The sequence below is a fragment of the Centruroides vittatus genome, unplaced genomic scaffold (assembly GCF_030686945.1).
Source record: "Centruroides vittatus isolate TY-2023 unplaced genomic scaffold, ASM3068694v2 contig_965, whole genome shotgun sequence".
Classification (NCBI taxonomy): domain Eukaryota; kingdom Metazoa; phylum Arthropoda; class Arachnida; order Scorpiones; family Buthidae; genus Centruroides; species Centruroides vittatus.
Window position 1 is genome coordinate 151,619 of NW_027122641.1, and position 17,178 is coordinate 168,796.

Genomic DNA, 17,178 nt, shown 5'->3' on the forward strand with positions numbered 1-17,178 from the left:
AATAAAAATTCTGTCTGAACTGTGATACATGTATGTTATCTCATTTGTTTAGATCAAAGTGTTTCCATGCTGTAAGAAAACAGACTAAGAACAACTCTAATCTGGTCACTATGACTTTGTTTCTACAGTAACACATTTTCGGGTTTACAGTAACCCATGGACTATCTTTTTTCCCTCTTATTTCATAAAATATGGCTGGTTTTCAGGATTACAACATTAGGCTATGAGTAGCAGTTTGAGATATTTGTAGGACTCTAGGCTACTACATTTGGGTGACTTACTTTTTGGATCACTTTAAAAATAATTTGATCTACATTTTGAGGAATTCTGCTTTACTTTTTATAAAACCTATCTGGCAACCTGTAAGTTCTCACTGGACAAGTACTGTTTACATGCAATTTATATTATTAATTAACAAAAGTAACATTCTATATACAGTGTCATATTCTGTTTGCTTAATAAATTACATCAGTTACATAACATTTGGCATATTGTACAGAAATATGTACAGTAAATCTTGGATAATCCAAAGTAGCAATTATTTCATCCTTTGAATTTTCAACTAACAAGAATTTCCTATAAACATTTTTATTTGAACATTTTACATGATACTGACAGCTGTTTTCATTTATTTATATCAATTTTATTTTTTAAATAGTATTAAAAATGTATAAAGTGGTTTTAAAAATTTTAAATTTCCCACTTTTTAGTATGTTTTCTCTAAATTCAGTACAATTTTAAGTTTTAGTATACTTTCAAATTTACCCGCAGAAACACTGCTTATGAAATACTGTACACTTCCTCCACCTATTGGCTGAGACAGAATTGAACACTGCCTACTTCTCACTCTATTTTCTTGAAAGAATACAGTATTTATAAGATTGTGTATATCAACTTTATGGGAGTTAAAGGCAGTGCCTACTTTATCCTTGTTTGAAAGAACCATGAAAATGTAAAAATTTTTAACCTCAGTAGGCACAGAATACAAAATGCATGTATATTAGCAAGAAATTGAGTTAAATTAGCATTTCTGCTATAAAATAATACTTTTATCAATATTCCTTTTCCAATTCAGTTTTATAAAATCCAAATTTGCAAACAGTACACTAAACTAGACATACGTATCAAAATCCAGGAAAACATTAATCATTTTGTACTTGATTGCTTACTGTTCTCTCAATTTGTTCTCTGAAAGTTGTGTACTGTATTGTCAAGCAACTTAATAGGGAAGGTATCGGTAACCCCTATGGCCTTACTGTCAAACTGGAGCAGAAGGGTAACACAAATGCACATTTCCTAGATGTCAACTTTCGCCTTGACGCAGACAGAGTGCAAACCAGCATACATTACAAACCTTGCTACATACCAATATTTATTCCGTCAAACTCTGCAGACCCTTTTCCTTACAAGATCTGTGCATTCTGTGCACTAACTAGAAGGGCGTACATGCACACACCATACTAGATGAGAGGATACTGTGGCAGAATTAAAGCACATTGAAAACACAGCAGTAAAGCACAGTTATGGTTGAAGCATGATACATATTGTACAGGTATGCCAACCTACTAACGGCATGCCACAAACACATAGCACACAGGTAAAGCCCAACGACACTCATAATAATAGTAGCAACCAATCACGCGCAGTGGTGCAATACAACCAACACCTAAGTTCCATTTATAAAGAAATTGCTACCCATAAATGCACAAAGATTGCATATAACAGATCTAACACAGTATATGGGCTGTTGTGCAATGACAAAGACAGGACAGAGGAAAGTCAAGCACCAGATGTCTATATGGTTCCTCTCAGAGACCACCGATTCTAGCGAGATCTAGTATACATTGGGTCCACAAAGTGCTCACTAAGCAAAAGAATACAAAAACATGGATATGGATATGGATCGCCAACCAAAGGCATACCACCGTCCTAGCAGCCTATGCCACAGACCCCAAAATACAAGCTGACCAAATAGGGCCAAATTGGTAAAAATGTCAGATCAGGTTCAACACCTTCGCAACCTGGAAGCATTGGAAGTATATAAAGCCGGCCTGGCTGGCAACTGTATTAATGTGAAAGATGCCACCAATATTTCGTATACATGGAGGTGGTACTATGAGAAAAAAGTGTGATCAACACTAGAACATTGCTAACATTTCTATACCAGAAAATACATTGTATTATTTATTGGGGGATGTAACAATATTTTTATCACTTCAGTAGCATGTACAGCAAAAATTAGTTTCCAATTTTTAAATAATTTGGAATTTAAAATAACTTTAAACATGTTCGAATTTCAGTTTCGAATTTTATACTGGTCAATAGCCTGACGAAGACCAAGTTTTTGGTCAAAAATGTTAGTTTTTATCTAAAGCTGTTTGTACTGGGACACAAAAAAAGGTTTTTAATGTGTTGATTTATCCTTCCCAGGGATTGTGCGAGAAGTTGTTTTACTCAATCTGATTCTTATTTTAATCATGAAAAGTCCTGCTACCGAGAGTGCCCTTTCCAATTCAATTGATGTGAGTGGAATCGTGTTTAATGCATTTAAGAGAAGACAAATGTTGTGTGTTTTTTCACCTGTGATCTGGAAGATTATTAGTTTGTTCTTGAGATTGTAGTACTACTTTTGCTCCCTAGTATTCTTGATTTGTCTACTTTGGCTGCTTTAATAGAAACATCAAGCTTATAGTCCAATAATTTGGCAATTTGTTTGGCTTTAATAATTAGGTTTATGAAGAAAAACTTTATACTTGCAGACTTCATACTCATTTGTATCCTTGTCCAATTTGCACAACCTGGCATTACGCAGTTACTGAAGCTACTGGGCATAGTTAAAAATTAAGACAGCATAAGCACAATTATTCCTGATATTACAGGTTCTGACAAGTAAAGAATTTTCAGAGTCCTGCCACAAATAAGCTAAATATTGATTATTGACCATTTGTGACATGCCATAATGAAGAAAAATTTAAAAAACTAATAAGTAGGTTTAAAATTAATAAATACAAATGTATTCTGACAGTTTATGAGTTAATTATACTTTCTATTTGCAAAATTTTCACAACCTTAACACAAAATAAGAAAAAAGTGAACTTTTAAGAAATTTGCGGTATTTCCTGGGACGAGAAGAATTTCCCGGGTTAAAAAAACAACCGGGATCCCAGGATAATGTTTGAGAAGCCCTAGTTGCCACACATTGCAATCATGCCGGCTGCTAAATCTCACTTAACAATATCAAAGTTCTTAAAAAAGAAAAACATATTAAAAGAAAATTTTTTGAACACAGAAATTATCAAAATAAACAAAGTTCACAGAATGAATTTAAACCCTGGCATTGTCATCAGCAAGATTTGGCAGCCATTACTACCAATATAGAAGATAATTTTAAGATGAACTTCCTTCACCTCTTCATTTTAATTCACTGTATTGTAATAAACATCAGACATTCGATAAACATACAGTGAATGCTCTTACACCTTAATTTTAGCCAGTTTTAATACATTTTAACAAAATTATATTTATTTTTACAGGTGTACTGTACCCTTTTATTAACTTTACATTTTATTAGATTCTTTTATTTATTTATTTTTTATTTTTAATGTATTTCAGTTTTCTTTATGATTTTATATGATTTAACAAAAATAATTTTATTTCTATAGGTATACTATCTTATTATTTTAAATATGAAATATAACTCACTGTGTACGGCATTATCAAATACTTTTCTTTCGAGCGCTTTCGACAAATGTATTTCTGTCGTCTGACGATGACAGAAATACATTCGTTGAAAGTGCTCGAAAGAAAAGAAAAGTATTTGATAACGCCGTACACAATGAGTTATATTTCGTATTTATAGTAAACTTGGCGTGAACATCATACTAGACTTTACTTATTATTTTACTAATATTTTACTACATTTATTTATTTACTTCTTTCTTAATATTAACTTTTTATATTTTTTTCAGTTCTACTTATATTACCCATAGTTTTAATAATTTAGTTATTCCAGCTGTCACTATGATATTAGGTAATTATATTTATTGAGAAAACTTTTGTACACGTATGTTAAATATATTTTAATACATTCTGTAAATTTTTATATAATTTTTTACCAATATATTTAACAAAATAGGACTGAAGAGGAGCATTAAACCTGAAATGCACATCCTTTTAAATTATAGAAAATAAACCTATTTTTTCCACTCAAAAAGAGTTCCTGTGTGATTTGTTTTCAACAGCAACCTTGTGCTAATTCCAAAGGGAATACAACCTTAAGCTCTTTAATTAATCAAAAAATAAATATTTTCAAAGGCTTTTAGTAATCACTAGGTAGCTTGATAGTCCAATTAATGTTAACTCACTCAAAATTAAAATTTTAAAAATTTTTAAAAAGCAGGCAAATTTTAAAACAAAAATTAATGAAATTACTAAAAAAATTTAAATAAATTTAAATTTGATTATCTTTTGTGGGAAACAATGCTAAAACAATTTCAATAATTATGTTGCAATAGAAAAAAAGAGTTGTAATTAATTTTAAAAATTAAGGGTTCAAAAATGCAGGCAAAATTAAGTAAATAATAATAAATTAATTATTAAAAATAATTATAAAAACTAAAAATAATTAAAACCCTGGCCTTTACACCGAAACCAAATTAAAAAATAAAATCAAAACACACAGAAAAATTATTCAAAATAATATAAACTAAATCCATATATCTGTATTATAACCAAAGTTTATTATTCAAAAATTAAACTTAAGAATAGTTGCTACTGGTGCAAGCAAATAGCCATCTCTTCAACTCCAAGTCTAAGTCAAAAGTGAAGTCTTTTTGTCTCCTATTCCTACACTTCCTTCCCTTGTTAACCCTTTCTACTAATTAATGCAAAGTCCACAGAGGAAGTTAATGAGCGGCCCTTTTAAAGAAAAAAATTGTAAACCCCACTTGCAACCTGATATGACCTATTTACACACTGCTTCTTCGTATAGTGCTGGTTTCAGTTTTAGTGGGAATGGGGAACATTTTGCTTTTAATATGAAGCAAAATGTTAATTTTTTTATATACAAATTTTCAGGTTTATATCTGTTTACGACACTAGAATAAAATTTAGAACAGAATCTACAAATCTGAACTATGTAGAACATTTATCTGATTGGTTGTTGCTGCACTCATGGTATTGGCTGTTTACATATCAACAATACTCTTATATTTGAAGTAACATAAGAGCTTTGTTGACATTGTGTCAGTTTCTCTATAATTTACAGCCCATGCATTTTTGCTGGCTTTATATATTTCCATTTTTTCCAAGTACTTTAGATGAGCTCTTTCTCAGGTGTGATCTATTAGTTGTCCATTATTGAGTTGAGCCTGGCTGAACCTGATTGTAAGTTGCAAATGTTGCCAATGCTGTGGTTAAAAGGCCTTCATGACTCTCTTGATATTCCTTTATTTTGTATGTTTAAGGAATGTCATGGCCCATGTAATTTGTAAATTCTGTTTTAAATTTTATTCTAAGTTGTTAATAGACATAAACCTGAAGATAATTGCTAAAAGCAGTTGAAAATGTTAGTTTTTGATTAAAGAGTTTAATGTTTTGCTGGATTTTAGGTTATTTGCTGACTCTTAATCCAAATTTGTCTGTTGCTTCTGATGTAACTGCATTACTATTATTATTAGATTAATAAAACTACCTGTTGCCTACAAAAACTTAAAAATTAGTTCATAGACTCCATAACGCCAATTGCATATCAGTAAAATTACTGTATTCCTTAAATTTCTACATGTTCATCTACGAATTTTGTTTTGAAAAAACACAACTCAAGACAAATTTATGTTAACAAAACTAATTTTATTCACATACATTTATTCAGTATTTATTGCATATTAAAGTAATTTATATATCACTGTCCTCCATGATAAACCTGAGAAACACCTGTTCATTTTCTGTTTGGCTCTTATGAATCAACACTGGGTTTGATGCTCACAATTTCCCACATACAATGCTTCTCAGTGCTGTTTGAAGCATTAGAAATGCAACATTTCTCGAAAGAATGCTGCAAAACTTTTTCTGGGTTTTACATCCAAATATGTACAATGTTACTGTAGTAGACTAACATAACTGAGCTAAGTTGACTTCTTAAGTGCTTGATATTGTAAACATTGGATAAAATCATTAAAATGATGCAATGGAATTAATGACAGAGAAATAAAGTACAGTAGTTGGCACTAGAGATCATTAATGAATTGGAACTGTCAACTAAATAAGGGAACAAAAAATTTTCCATCCTGATTTTTCTAATGAAATTCGATTTCAAAAGATAAAAAATGAAGAGTGATAAATACAGTATTTACATGTTAAATGTCAGCCAGAATATCATCATGAGAAGTGTCACATTAATGTCCATATCCTTACTTTTAATATTTATGATTTGTTATCATAAAATATATATATATAAGTGTATATATACAAAACTTTAAGATAAATACAAAAATACAATCACAGAAAGATAAAATTTTCTACAAAAAACAAAATTCAATCTTAAGCCATTTAAGAAATGTCAAATCAGAGATGTTTCTTTAAACAAAATTATGAAAAAACGCGTAATGCAAGAATAATATACAATTACCACCCTATCTTTTAGCTCATTCAATAGGATCAACATTATATGATTCACATTATTTTTCCCCATTACATTATTTGATTAGAATCAAAATGACAAATGCTTTAGCTCTTCATTTAACTATTAATAATTTCCATACTCCCAATAAAATCATTTAAATATTCGGTAATTATAAAAGAAACAAAGGTAATTTGTAGATAATGAAGTATTCGTGGAATTACATTTACTTTAATACTTTTAATTTAACAAAAAAACAATGCAAAATGATTACGCAATTACCTCCCGAATTCGAGTTTAAAAATTAAAAAGATATATTAAATATAACTTACGTAATCACCAAAAACCTTTCAGAATATACTAATTCATAACGTTGTATCATTTATTACACTTCCACTAAATTTCATTTTTGATTACCTGCCTAGACACGTGGACACCATTTCCAAGAATCATGTGCCATCTGGCGATAAAATAATTTTAAAATTATTTATTATTTATTATTATTATAATGAGAAATGTTTATACCATAATAAATTTTAGAATATTTCTTATCGAACAATTTTATTTTAAAATGAAAAATTATATTTTAGTAAACTTTAATTTTATTTATTTATTTTAAGTTTAAGGTTATTTATCGGCAGGTGGCGCTTGATAAATAGTTGCGTGAGCACATGTGCTTGTTTAATAAGCCGGTTAAATTTTGTTTATAAAAGTTTAATTCCTGTTTTTAAAATTAATTGTTATTATTGAATACATATGCAAATGTCTTATTGCCGTCAGTACGGTTAGTAATATTTATACATATATAAGTGATTATTAAGAAAAAAATAATTTTTATATTATCATTAAATATAAATCTTATTTTCAGACCTTGCATCAAAAGTTTAAGATTTAAATAGTTAGAAGCTTGAAATAAATGTATTAAATAGAACATATTTTTCATGTTCGACATTGAATGAAATACAATATATTTTAATAAATTGTTTATGAATTTAATCATATTTAACAATATAATTAAAATTTTTATAGAATAATGTTCATTTAAAAAATCAATTGGTAAAGTGGCTAAAAGAAGAAAATTTAAAAAATTATATATACAGTGGGTGATCGGTTAACAAACGGTTCAGACTACAAACAAATTGGATAACCAACACTTTTGTGAAAAATTTTTATATTCGGATAACAAACACCTCACAGAACAAACACAAGAAGAAGCGACATAAAATAATGAATACCAATTGGTCATCCCTTGTCTGCGGGCAACAATTCAAAACTTTTCGGAGCATGGGAGACGTCGACATTGACGATCAACCCAGTATATACTGATCAGTTAGTATTCCTCCAAACTTTGAAACTCTCCCTTGCAATTCCAACGTTTTATTTTTCTGACAGAAACAATTCTTTTATAGTATTCGTGCGACTGTCAGGCAGGCAATCTTTAAGTTTTGCATCAGTTTTTATTTTTGAAAGGTGAGAGTATAATAGCAAAGGTAGAGAGTAGGCAGAAGATGTCTGATGTTGCTGGGCAGTATGGCTTGAACAGGTCTACAGTAGGCTGCAGTTCAATCTTATCTAAGAAAGAAAGATACTGTATAATCAAGAAGATTCAAGCAGCTAAAGGAGTAACAAAAATCACATCTGAGAAATAAAGAACATTGAAGAGCTCATAATGGAATCTGAAATTGATCTGATGACAGAAGAACACCAAGAAACTTGGCAAGATATGTTTTCTTCTGAAAAAAAGGATTAATGCCGACATCTGCTATTAAAGATCTTTTGAAGAATCCCACTTCTTCAAAAGATGATGTCAGAACAACGGTTTTAGAATAGCATCCAAACCAGGTGGAGGTTAATAGGTTTAGGGATCTCTACAATTACAATGCTATTAATTACTTCTGAAAAATTCTGAAGAAGAGAGAAAAGCAATCCACATTAGACAGATACTTTAACCCTCACAAACAGAAAAAAACATGACTGATAAAAATGCAAGTCTGGTATATATGTATTTTTATTATTACATATAAATAAATGTAGAAGGAAAGTATATAATTTTTTATTTGTAGGGGTCTCCAGAATGGAGTAATCAAATTCCCATAGAAATCTATGGTAAACGTAAACCAATAATTGGTTAACGAACAATTCGGATAGCAAGCAAAGTCTTGGAATGGATTATGTTCTTTAACCAATCACCCACTGTATATTTCATTCGTTTATATTTAACTTACATATTCACTTTAAAAATTTACAAGGAAGTTGTGATATGTAAAAGGGCTTGCAAAAATAATAATAATTATCCTTTGATTGATGACACTATTAAAATTAATTATGTCTTTGTCATAATTAATACAACTATATATTTTTTCTAATTACAATTAATTTCCACTAATGCCACCTCTAACTGTTGATCATTTTTTCAGAACATTTCAAATAAGAATGCATTCAAAATAACAGTAATAAACAGATCACCTTGTGACTCCAACAGTAGATTTAAATCTACTGTTGGAGTCACAAGATGTTCTGTTTATTACTGTTTTTTATTCTGTGGTTAGATCTTACTTACTTATTTAAAATAACTTCCAAACAACAGTTACTCCCAACAATGACACTAAAAATCTTACTTTTTAATCTCTGAACAACAGTTACTGCTTTCAAAATTACATGCAGAAAGTAATAATATACTGTATAAAATTAGTCATTATTGATAAGATGTCTACTTTGGCTACTGGATTTTATGTGGCTAATAAATCTAGCTGTAAATGTAAAAAATAAATTTTTTTAAGAAACATCAAGGCTAACTGTTTGACTTTGTAGACATTTACAAAAGTTCTTCTTGAACATTCAGAGAATATCTTAAAACACTGATGTAAATTGACCTCTTATTATATTTATTACTTATGTTATTTCTAAAGAAGGAAAAGTATTCTTTGTTGGCAGAAATGATTAAAAAATTTCAACACCAAGGACCATGCTTTAGATGTTTTTAAGAAAATTTGAAAAAATTTTATAATTTTCATCACCAACAGAATACACATCTCATTTTTACATATTTTAACATAGATTGTAGTCTAAATAACAGCAAATGTAAAAGCTGGAACTGTACAACAGTGAAACTAACATCTACAGTAGAGCGTCGAAAATGGCGTCAATTGGGGACTGGGGTCATTCCAATTAGTCATTTGTTCCAATTTCCGACTTTGTACGAAAAAATATATTAACCTGTCCGATGTTCAAATTTTTCTCCGTTGCGTATCGCTTCCTGTTGAATTTTTCTCCGTTGCGTGTCGCTTCGTGTTGAATTTTCGTCGATTTTAAGCCTAACGAAAATTTTTATAATAATCATCGAGGCTATCGTATCGTTAAAAATTATTTCTGCATTTTGTACAAACAAAATAAATATATTGAAGAATATAAAAAACATGAAAATTATACTTTAGAAGTAAATCTAGTATCAAAAACGTTCGATTCAGCACGACACAGTCTGACTGAAAATCGTTCCAATTTCCGGCCATTTCAATTACCGACGTTCCAATTAATGACGCTCTACTGTATATGCAATTTTCTTCAAATGACTGAAATGCCCTAACGTTTTCAGCCACAATTTAGAGGCCCTCCTCAGGAAATAAATAAAAAAATAAATCAGTTCTATCATTCAGTGGAGAATACTAGTATTCTCTGTCAAATGATAGAACTGTTTTTGGTTTATTTCCTGAGGAGGACCTCTAAATTGTTGGTTCAATGACTTCATTTTTGAGATATAAGGTCATAGCATGAGCATGTGCGACAAAGTAATATTGCACTAATCATGAGATGTTCCATGGTCACTAGCACATTTTCTATGAATTTATAGAAGGCATTTTGCTATTTTCCATTAATTGTGATGAGGAATCCAAAAATGTAATGACTTTATTGCTAACAGGAAAAGTAAGACTTTTCCTGTTAGCAATAAAGTTGTGTTGGTCATATATATAACTCCATTTGAGGAAAAATTCTGAATGAAAGTAATGTTACTTCCGTTCCAAATTGGAAGTTCATTTATAGTTAATCTGGGCCTCCTGCTTTAAGCTTTCCACATCTGGTCTGACTTACATCTATCTAACTCCTTTCTCGAGATTAAGGAAGGGCAGATAAATAGGTGACAGTAGGAATTTATAGGTCTACAATTTTTTCAAGTTGCAGCCCCATAATTTTTCCATAAATGCAACATTTACACACTCCCACATAGTTTATACAATCTGTTGCCAAAATTTTAAAAAATTTATCATCACATAAAAGCAATTATTCTTGCATTTTTACAAAACTTTTTTTATTTAAAGAAGTCATATCAAGTCCTTCAGACATTACGATTAGCAACTTTGATCCTGTGGGGCCATCACAACCCATCCAACACGGAGCACTTTTCAAATATTAACAATAGACTGGTAATAATTAGTATTTGTTGACCATCCTCTCTTCCAGGAAGAAGTCAATGACTACTTTTGGTCTAATTAACTTCTACTCCCTTCTGCAACAGTTCCTTCTTTCTATCAAACCAGCAATATGGTGGCATTCGAATAGGAAAATTACATAATACAAGGTTGTCAGCACAATATATGATTTATGTGAGGATGCCAAGTTTAAATATTTGGTCTGTTTTTCCAAAATTTGATTGTTGACAGATTACCATTTGATATTTGGCTGTGAATGGTACAGTTTCTTAGAGTTAACATTAGAAAATATTACAATATATGAAAAATTTAAGATATATTTTCAATTCCTGTCTACTTGACCATTGAATTTGTGCCATTTCGTACTATCCAAGTATTGCAATAAATGTGACAATGAAATAAAAAGAGTTTGGTTATTTAAGTTTAAGAAACTGTACCATAACAAACATTAAAATGAAAACCTAATGGTTTTCATTTTAATGTTCGTTATATTATAGTATTTGATTTATATTTACAAAGGATATCTTATGTAAGGGTTTATCACCGAATGACCCATCTAATGCATTTTAAAAATTCTTTATTCCTCTACTGTACACAAATTAATGAATTTTTAAAATGTGATGTTAGAGTGGACACTCAAAGTGATAAACTCTTATGTAATATACCTTTTGTAAATATAAATCAAATACTATAATAAGGTTAGATGTACGAAATAACCTTAATGTTTGTTTTTATTTTTTGTCCAGGAAACGCCAGGTTCACCTGCTAGTAGTCATATAAACTGTAATATAATTAATATGAAACAATTCATTTTTTCATAATTAAAGATTAACTGAAATTGGACATATTATTAATTAGTATTATCTTTTTATCTACAGATCTTAAAATTGATGTTTGCTTTATTTTTTCATACTGTTGAAGATGACAAAGAACTGTGAACTTTCTACATAATTCAACATTTATAGCATCACATTCTAACTCACAAAATAATTTCTACTTTTTCATAAATAGTGAGACATTTTCTTTTGATTTACTAAGATTTTGATTTGGCTTCTTTTATTAACTTCAATCACACAGGGATACATTAATTAAATACTGTATGTAGACATTATTATTGTATTTGGAAATGCATTTTGGGTCCTGTTAACCCATCTTCAGCCCTTTTTTACAGATAGTATCATAAAAGTATAAGAACTGCTATGTTTTACCTAAAGAAAAAAAAAGAAATATATCTTTAAACTGAAAATGTGATTAGAATATTTCTAAGAGAGCCTATCCAGAAAAAATTGTATAAAGATACCAATTTTGATAGACAACAGCAAATATCAGCTAAAAACGGATATGTGTTTACATTATTACCAGAGTCAAAGAATTAATTGTTTAATTAATAACAGCAATGCTTGCACAGTGTTTTGTGTTCTGAAAACTCTAAGTTTAATTTTATTACATCTTAGATGCTTTCTATATATTGATTCCTGCAGAACTCCTATACCAACTTGTATTTTTAAAAATATTTAAAATAATCCAACGACGAGTTGCTTAACTTTCTTGGAAACATTTAAAATTTTGGTGGTACCATCTGTTGTCATATTTAATTTAAAAACTTTTTATATTTTTAACTATTATAAAATAGCAAAAAGCTTAATTTTGAGAGTAGGGATGAGTTTTATAAAAAATTGTAAATGCTAATAACGAATAAAATTGCCATTAAGTCTTGACCCTACTGGAAATACACATGATCTCCATGATCTCCCCACCCCCTCGACCTTTAACCACCAAAATTTAATAGCATCAATCCCAAATTTCAGAAATTTTCGACAAAAAGCACAGGAGTTATTAAACTTCAGATAGGATGAACAAAATTGTACCTCCCCCCCATACACACCTAGATCCATATATACAGAAATTACCACTGATTTTTTTTTTTCATTTCTCATGTTTCAAATTGTCCTAAGTCCAAAAATTAAAAATCTGGGGGGAGGTATTTTTTGCTGGATTGCCATACTTTGTTATAACAGCCGGGAAAGTAAAAGTACAAATCATAAGTTAAAAATTATGAAATTTTTTTCGTGTAAAAATAATCAACTTCTTGAATTAAAGACTAAGTTTATTACATAGAGTGGGATTGGAAAAAGATGTCTCAACGACTTTTATAATTTTTGGACATGTGATTTTTACTTAGATTTCTTAAAAAATCTTTTCTTATTTATTTATGGAATGGTAGTACAGTACTATAATATTGTAAATTTAATATTTACTTTTTTGAATTACTATTTTAAACTCTTTTTAATTAATCTAATTTAATCCAAAAATATAAAGGGAGGTGTAAAAAAATCTTTCTTTATATTTGTGATATTAAATGAATACAGTGAAACCTCTATCGTTTTTGGTAGGACTTGGGGGGAAAAACAAGTGACACAGGAAATTTATGAGGTCAATGTTTTTATTGTGTATTTCATATGAAACATGTATTTACCAGTGATATGCCTATATGATGATTTTCTGTAATACTAAACAATACGGCACTTACGCACAGATGTGCATTTATTCTACATTTTAAAAAAATTGTTAATACTGTAATTTGTTCTGTTTTATTTTGGTAAGAATTTCTAATGTATTGATATATCAGAGGCAGCTGATCAGAAAAATTTGAGTGTGTAAAAATGCAACTAGTTATACGGTAAACAACAACAATATAATGTGTATTCACCATCATTAATAAATCTGAAGATGTCTATGTCAGAATAGAAGATTATATGGAAAAGCATGTTGTAATTTTTCTGGTAACTAGTTGAAAATAAATTTTTGTATGTCACAATCTTCATTTGATGCATATAATTTATAGTGGAAACCATCTTAACCATTTTCAGCTCTCTGAACCTCACTGCACTAGTGCTGAAGTTGCTAACATAAAGCAGGTATAGCTTAACTCTCTTTTAACAAAGCAGCTTTAAGTGGTTTTACTAGAAAAAGCATTCAATATGTACAATAAAATAAAATACATTTAATTTCTGTATAAATAATCATAAGAATTATCCAGGAAAAGACAGTAATCTGTCTTTTGGTATGATTACAATATCATAGGATAATAAAATATAGTACTATACTATTAGATAAATACAGTATATTAAGAAGGGCTGTTAGGGGAATTGGTTTAGTTTCTTATACAAATGTTAGAGTTTAACTTCTAAATATGATGTGCTTTAATTTAGTGCCCTATATTGTGGGTAGAATGATTTATGCAGGATAATGTTTTTCTTTCGGTTGAAATATAGAACGAACATTGTGGAAAAATGAATGATGCAGGAATGAAGACTATGTGAAAAATTAGCATTATATATACATATATGTATGTAGGGTAGATGTACCAGTTTTGGCCAGTGTAGTACCAGTTCTGGCCAGAAAACAAATTTAACTTAAAAATATAATCACAAATGAAACAAACTTTTATTGTTAACTGTGTGAACAGTTAACAATAAAAGTTTGTTTCATTGGACAGATTTGAATATGTGGTGATTATATTTTTAAGTTAAATTTGTTTTCTGGCCAGAACTAGTACACTGGCCAAAACTGGTACATCTACCCTATGTATATATAATGCTAATTTTATATATATACATATATATATAGGCCCTTATTTGGGACTGGGAAAAAACTGATAAATGCAGGAAAATGGGAATGATAGATTGCGGTTTCACTGTATATACTTTTCAATAATGCTTGCTTTGTTGTTATACTGAAACATTTTGCTTTGTTATGAAGTAGAATATTAATGTTGGAAACAGAAGATTTTCAATATCCTAGTTCTGATATTTTTCTAAATATCCTAGTGTTAAATATAATATTTAATAATATAATCTTTAATTAAATTCAAAATTATTGTTAAAGGTAAAGATCAAGTTATATTTGTGACTAAAGAAGATCATGAGACACCCAGCACTGTAACTTTACCAATCAGTTTAGATGATGAGCAAAGAGGTATTTTTTAGAATAAAATAATTTAAATGCAGTTTTTGTAAGAATGTTTAAAAAAATATTTTACTTGTTACTTATATTTTAAAATGTTTAAATATTTCATCAGGTTTGATACTTCCGAATGGTGAGATAAACTGGAGTTGTCCATGCCTTGGAGGAATGGCAACAGGTCCCTGTGGAGTAGAGTTTCGGGAAGCCTTCTCCTGTTTTCATTATAGCAAAGCTGAACCTAAAGGAAGTGACTGCTTTGAAAAATTTGGTGAAATGCAAAGTTGTATGTCACAGTATCCAACCGTATATCCACAATCAAATAATAAGGAAGAGGACGAAGATGACGACGACTTCGAAGTGTCCGAAAATAATAATCAAGACAATGTAGTATCTAATGATGATAAGTTATCGAGTTTAGAACAGAAATCAGACAGTACTCAGTGATTTGGAGTTATAGTATTTTTTCATGAGAAATTATATTGTTTTTGAAAAGATATATTAAGTAAAACATGTGGTTATAGATATTTAAAATAATAATATTTTATGGATAAAATTTAAAAATTAATTCATCTATATATATCAAAGTAATTTCTAATATATATAAAGATGAAAATTATTAATCATAAAAGAATCAATTTTTTAACATCCAACATAGAATACTTATTTATATATTATCTTAAAATGTATTATAGACAAAAAGTTTCAAATAGAAAAAATTAATTGAATTTTACAATGAAATGCATTGTAATTTCATCATTAAAGTGTGTATGATGTTCCCACTGTTAGAAAAATTTCCATTTTTATGTATAAAATTTTACAGAATTAAATAATTTTTTTTTCTAAATTCTTTACAAAGAATGATTTTAAATTAAATGAATGCTTATATTAAAAAAAATATTTTGCATCTAAGTATACTTCTGTGCTTTTATGTTTATCTAATGCAAATGGACCATTTCAATAAAACAGCAGAATCTCTATGTTTTCAGAAGGGTTCTTCAAAATCGAGTTATTAACTACAAGGACTCAGAAATTGGTCTTTTCCAAGATTGGGAAAAATAATCTAAAAAAGTTTAAGAAGAGAATTCATAAGTTGAAAATGTGAATATTTTCTTTTAACTATTTGAAGTCAAAATTTTTATGTTTTTACATTATCCATTATTTTTATTCTTATTATCACATTGCTTCATTTATCATATTTTGTCACCACACAATTTTTTTGTTTTTGCTCTTTCTATCTTGTGGGCACTAAGAGGGTATGTTATCCATACTCATCATGTGTTTGGCCAAGCCCACAATGGGGACCACCAGTGGTGAGGGATGGAGTTTGACATATTTGGGACATTGTCTGCGACAAATTCCAGATTTGATCTCAGGTCCTCCAAAACAATAGGCCAATGCCTTAATAACTTTGGCATCTGGCCAGTAAAATTATTCTGTTATGGACATTAACATAGCAGATAAATTTTTTGATACTCAAGTGTTTAAAGAATAGCATGTTTTGATATGCATATACTAGTTGTTCCCAGCAAAATATTTGTTATAAAGAATTGTTAAATTACAAATAAAGAAGCAAATAAATTTATTTATATAGAATAAAATTTATTAATGTAAGACTTATAAAATTTCTTTATGTAGAATATTTGTGTCTACACACCTTCACAGTTAGGATTCATTTCTGCATTTAATTGAACATAGTTTTTCGTTTTTTTCTTATGTAACTGTAAGAATTCTCAGCTTAGATGCTATTTTATTCAAAACAAATGACTTCAGTCTTCCTGACCAAACTTTAATATACAATACACTTTGTTAATTGCATAACATTATTTCATTGATTTCAGATTATTTTAACTTGAGAAATTATTTTCTGAAGCATTTTTATACTAGATGGGTGTAAGTTCAATAACCAGAATGGCAAGGAGGAGTGTCATTAAAGCAAAAAGAGTAAAATTAGACATATTTTTGTTTCTAATTATTCTAAATGAAACAGTAAAATAGATACAATAGGCTTAATCTACATCAAATAAGCCTCAAAATGATGTATAAAATGTAAATGTAATTCACCAAGTTTGATATATATTGTCGTAGTGTCCTCCCAGTTATTCAAGGTAAATCCACTCAATTCAACTCAAGCATTTGCAAGAAAAGTGAGTTTAACATTTTCTGTTTCTT

At 29.2% G+C, this 17,178-nt stretch overlaps 2 protein-coding genes across 2 annotated transcripts in view; one reads left to right on the forward strand and one right to left on the reverse strand.

Moving 5' to 3' along the window:
• Ugalt (UDP-galactose transporter) overlaps window positions 1–7,066 on the reverse strand; it is a 36,379-nt gene extending 29,313 nt beyond the window's left edge. The window contains exon 1 of the mRNA XM_067282694.1: window positions 6,952–7,066. The gene's annotated coding sequence lies outside the window, so the exon portion shown is untranslated. The remainder of the gene's footprint in view (window positions 1–6,951) is intronic.
• A 202-nt stretch (window positions 7,067–7,268) lies between these two features.
• On the forward strand, window positions 7,269–15,839 carry LOC136985414 (mitochondrial intermembrane space import and assembly protein 40-B). Its single transcript, XM_067282689.1, has 3 exons — window positions 7,269–7,403; window positions 14,932–15,021; window positions 15,125–15,839. The coding sequence occupies exons 1-3, from the start codon at window positions 7,376–7,378 to the stop codon at window positions 15,451–15,453; spliced, it is 447 nt and encodes a 148-aa protein (XP_067138790.1). The 5' UTR covers window positions 7,269–7,375; the 3' UTR covers window positions 15,454–15,839.
• Window positions 15,840–17,178: the final 1,339 nt, after the last annotated feature.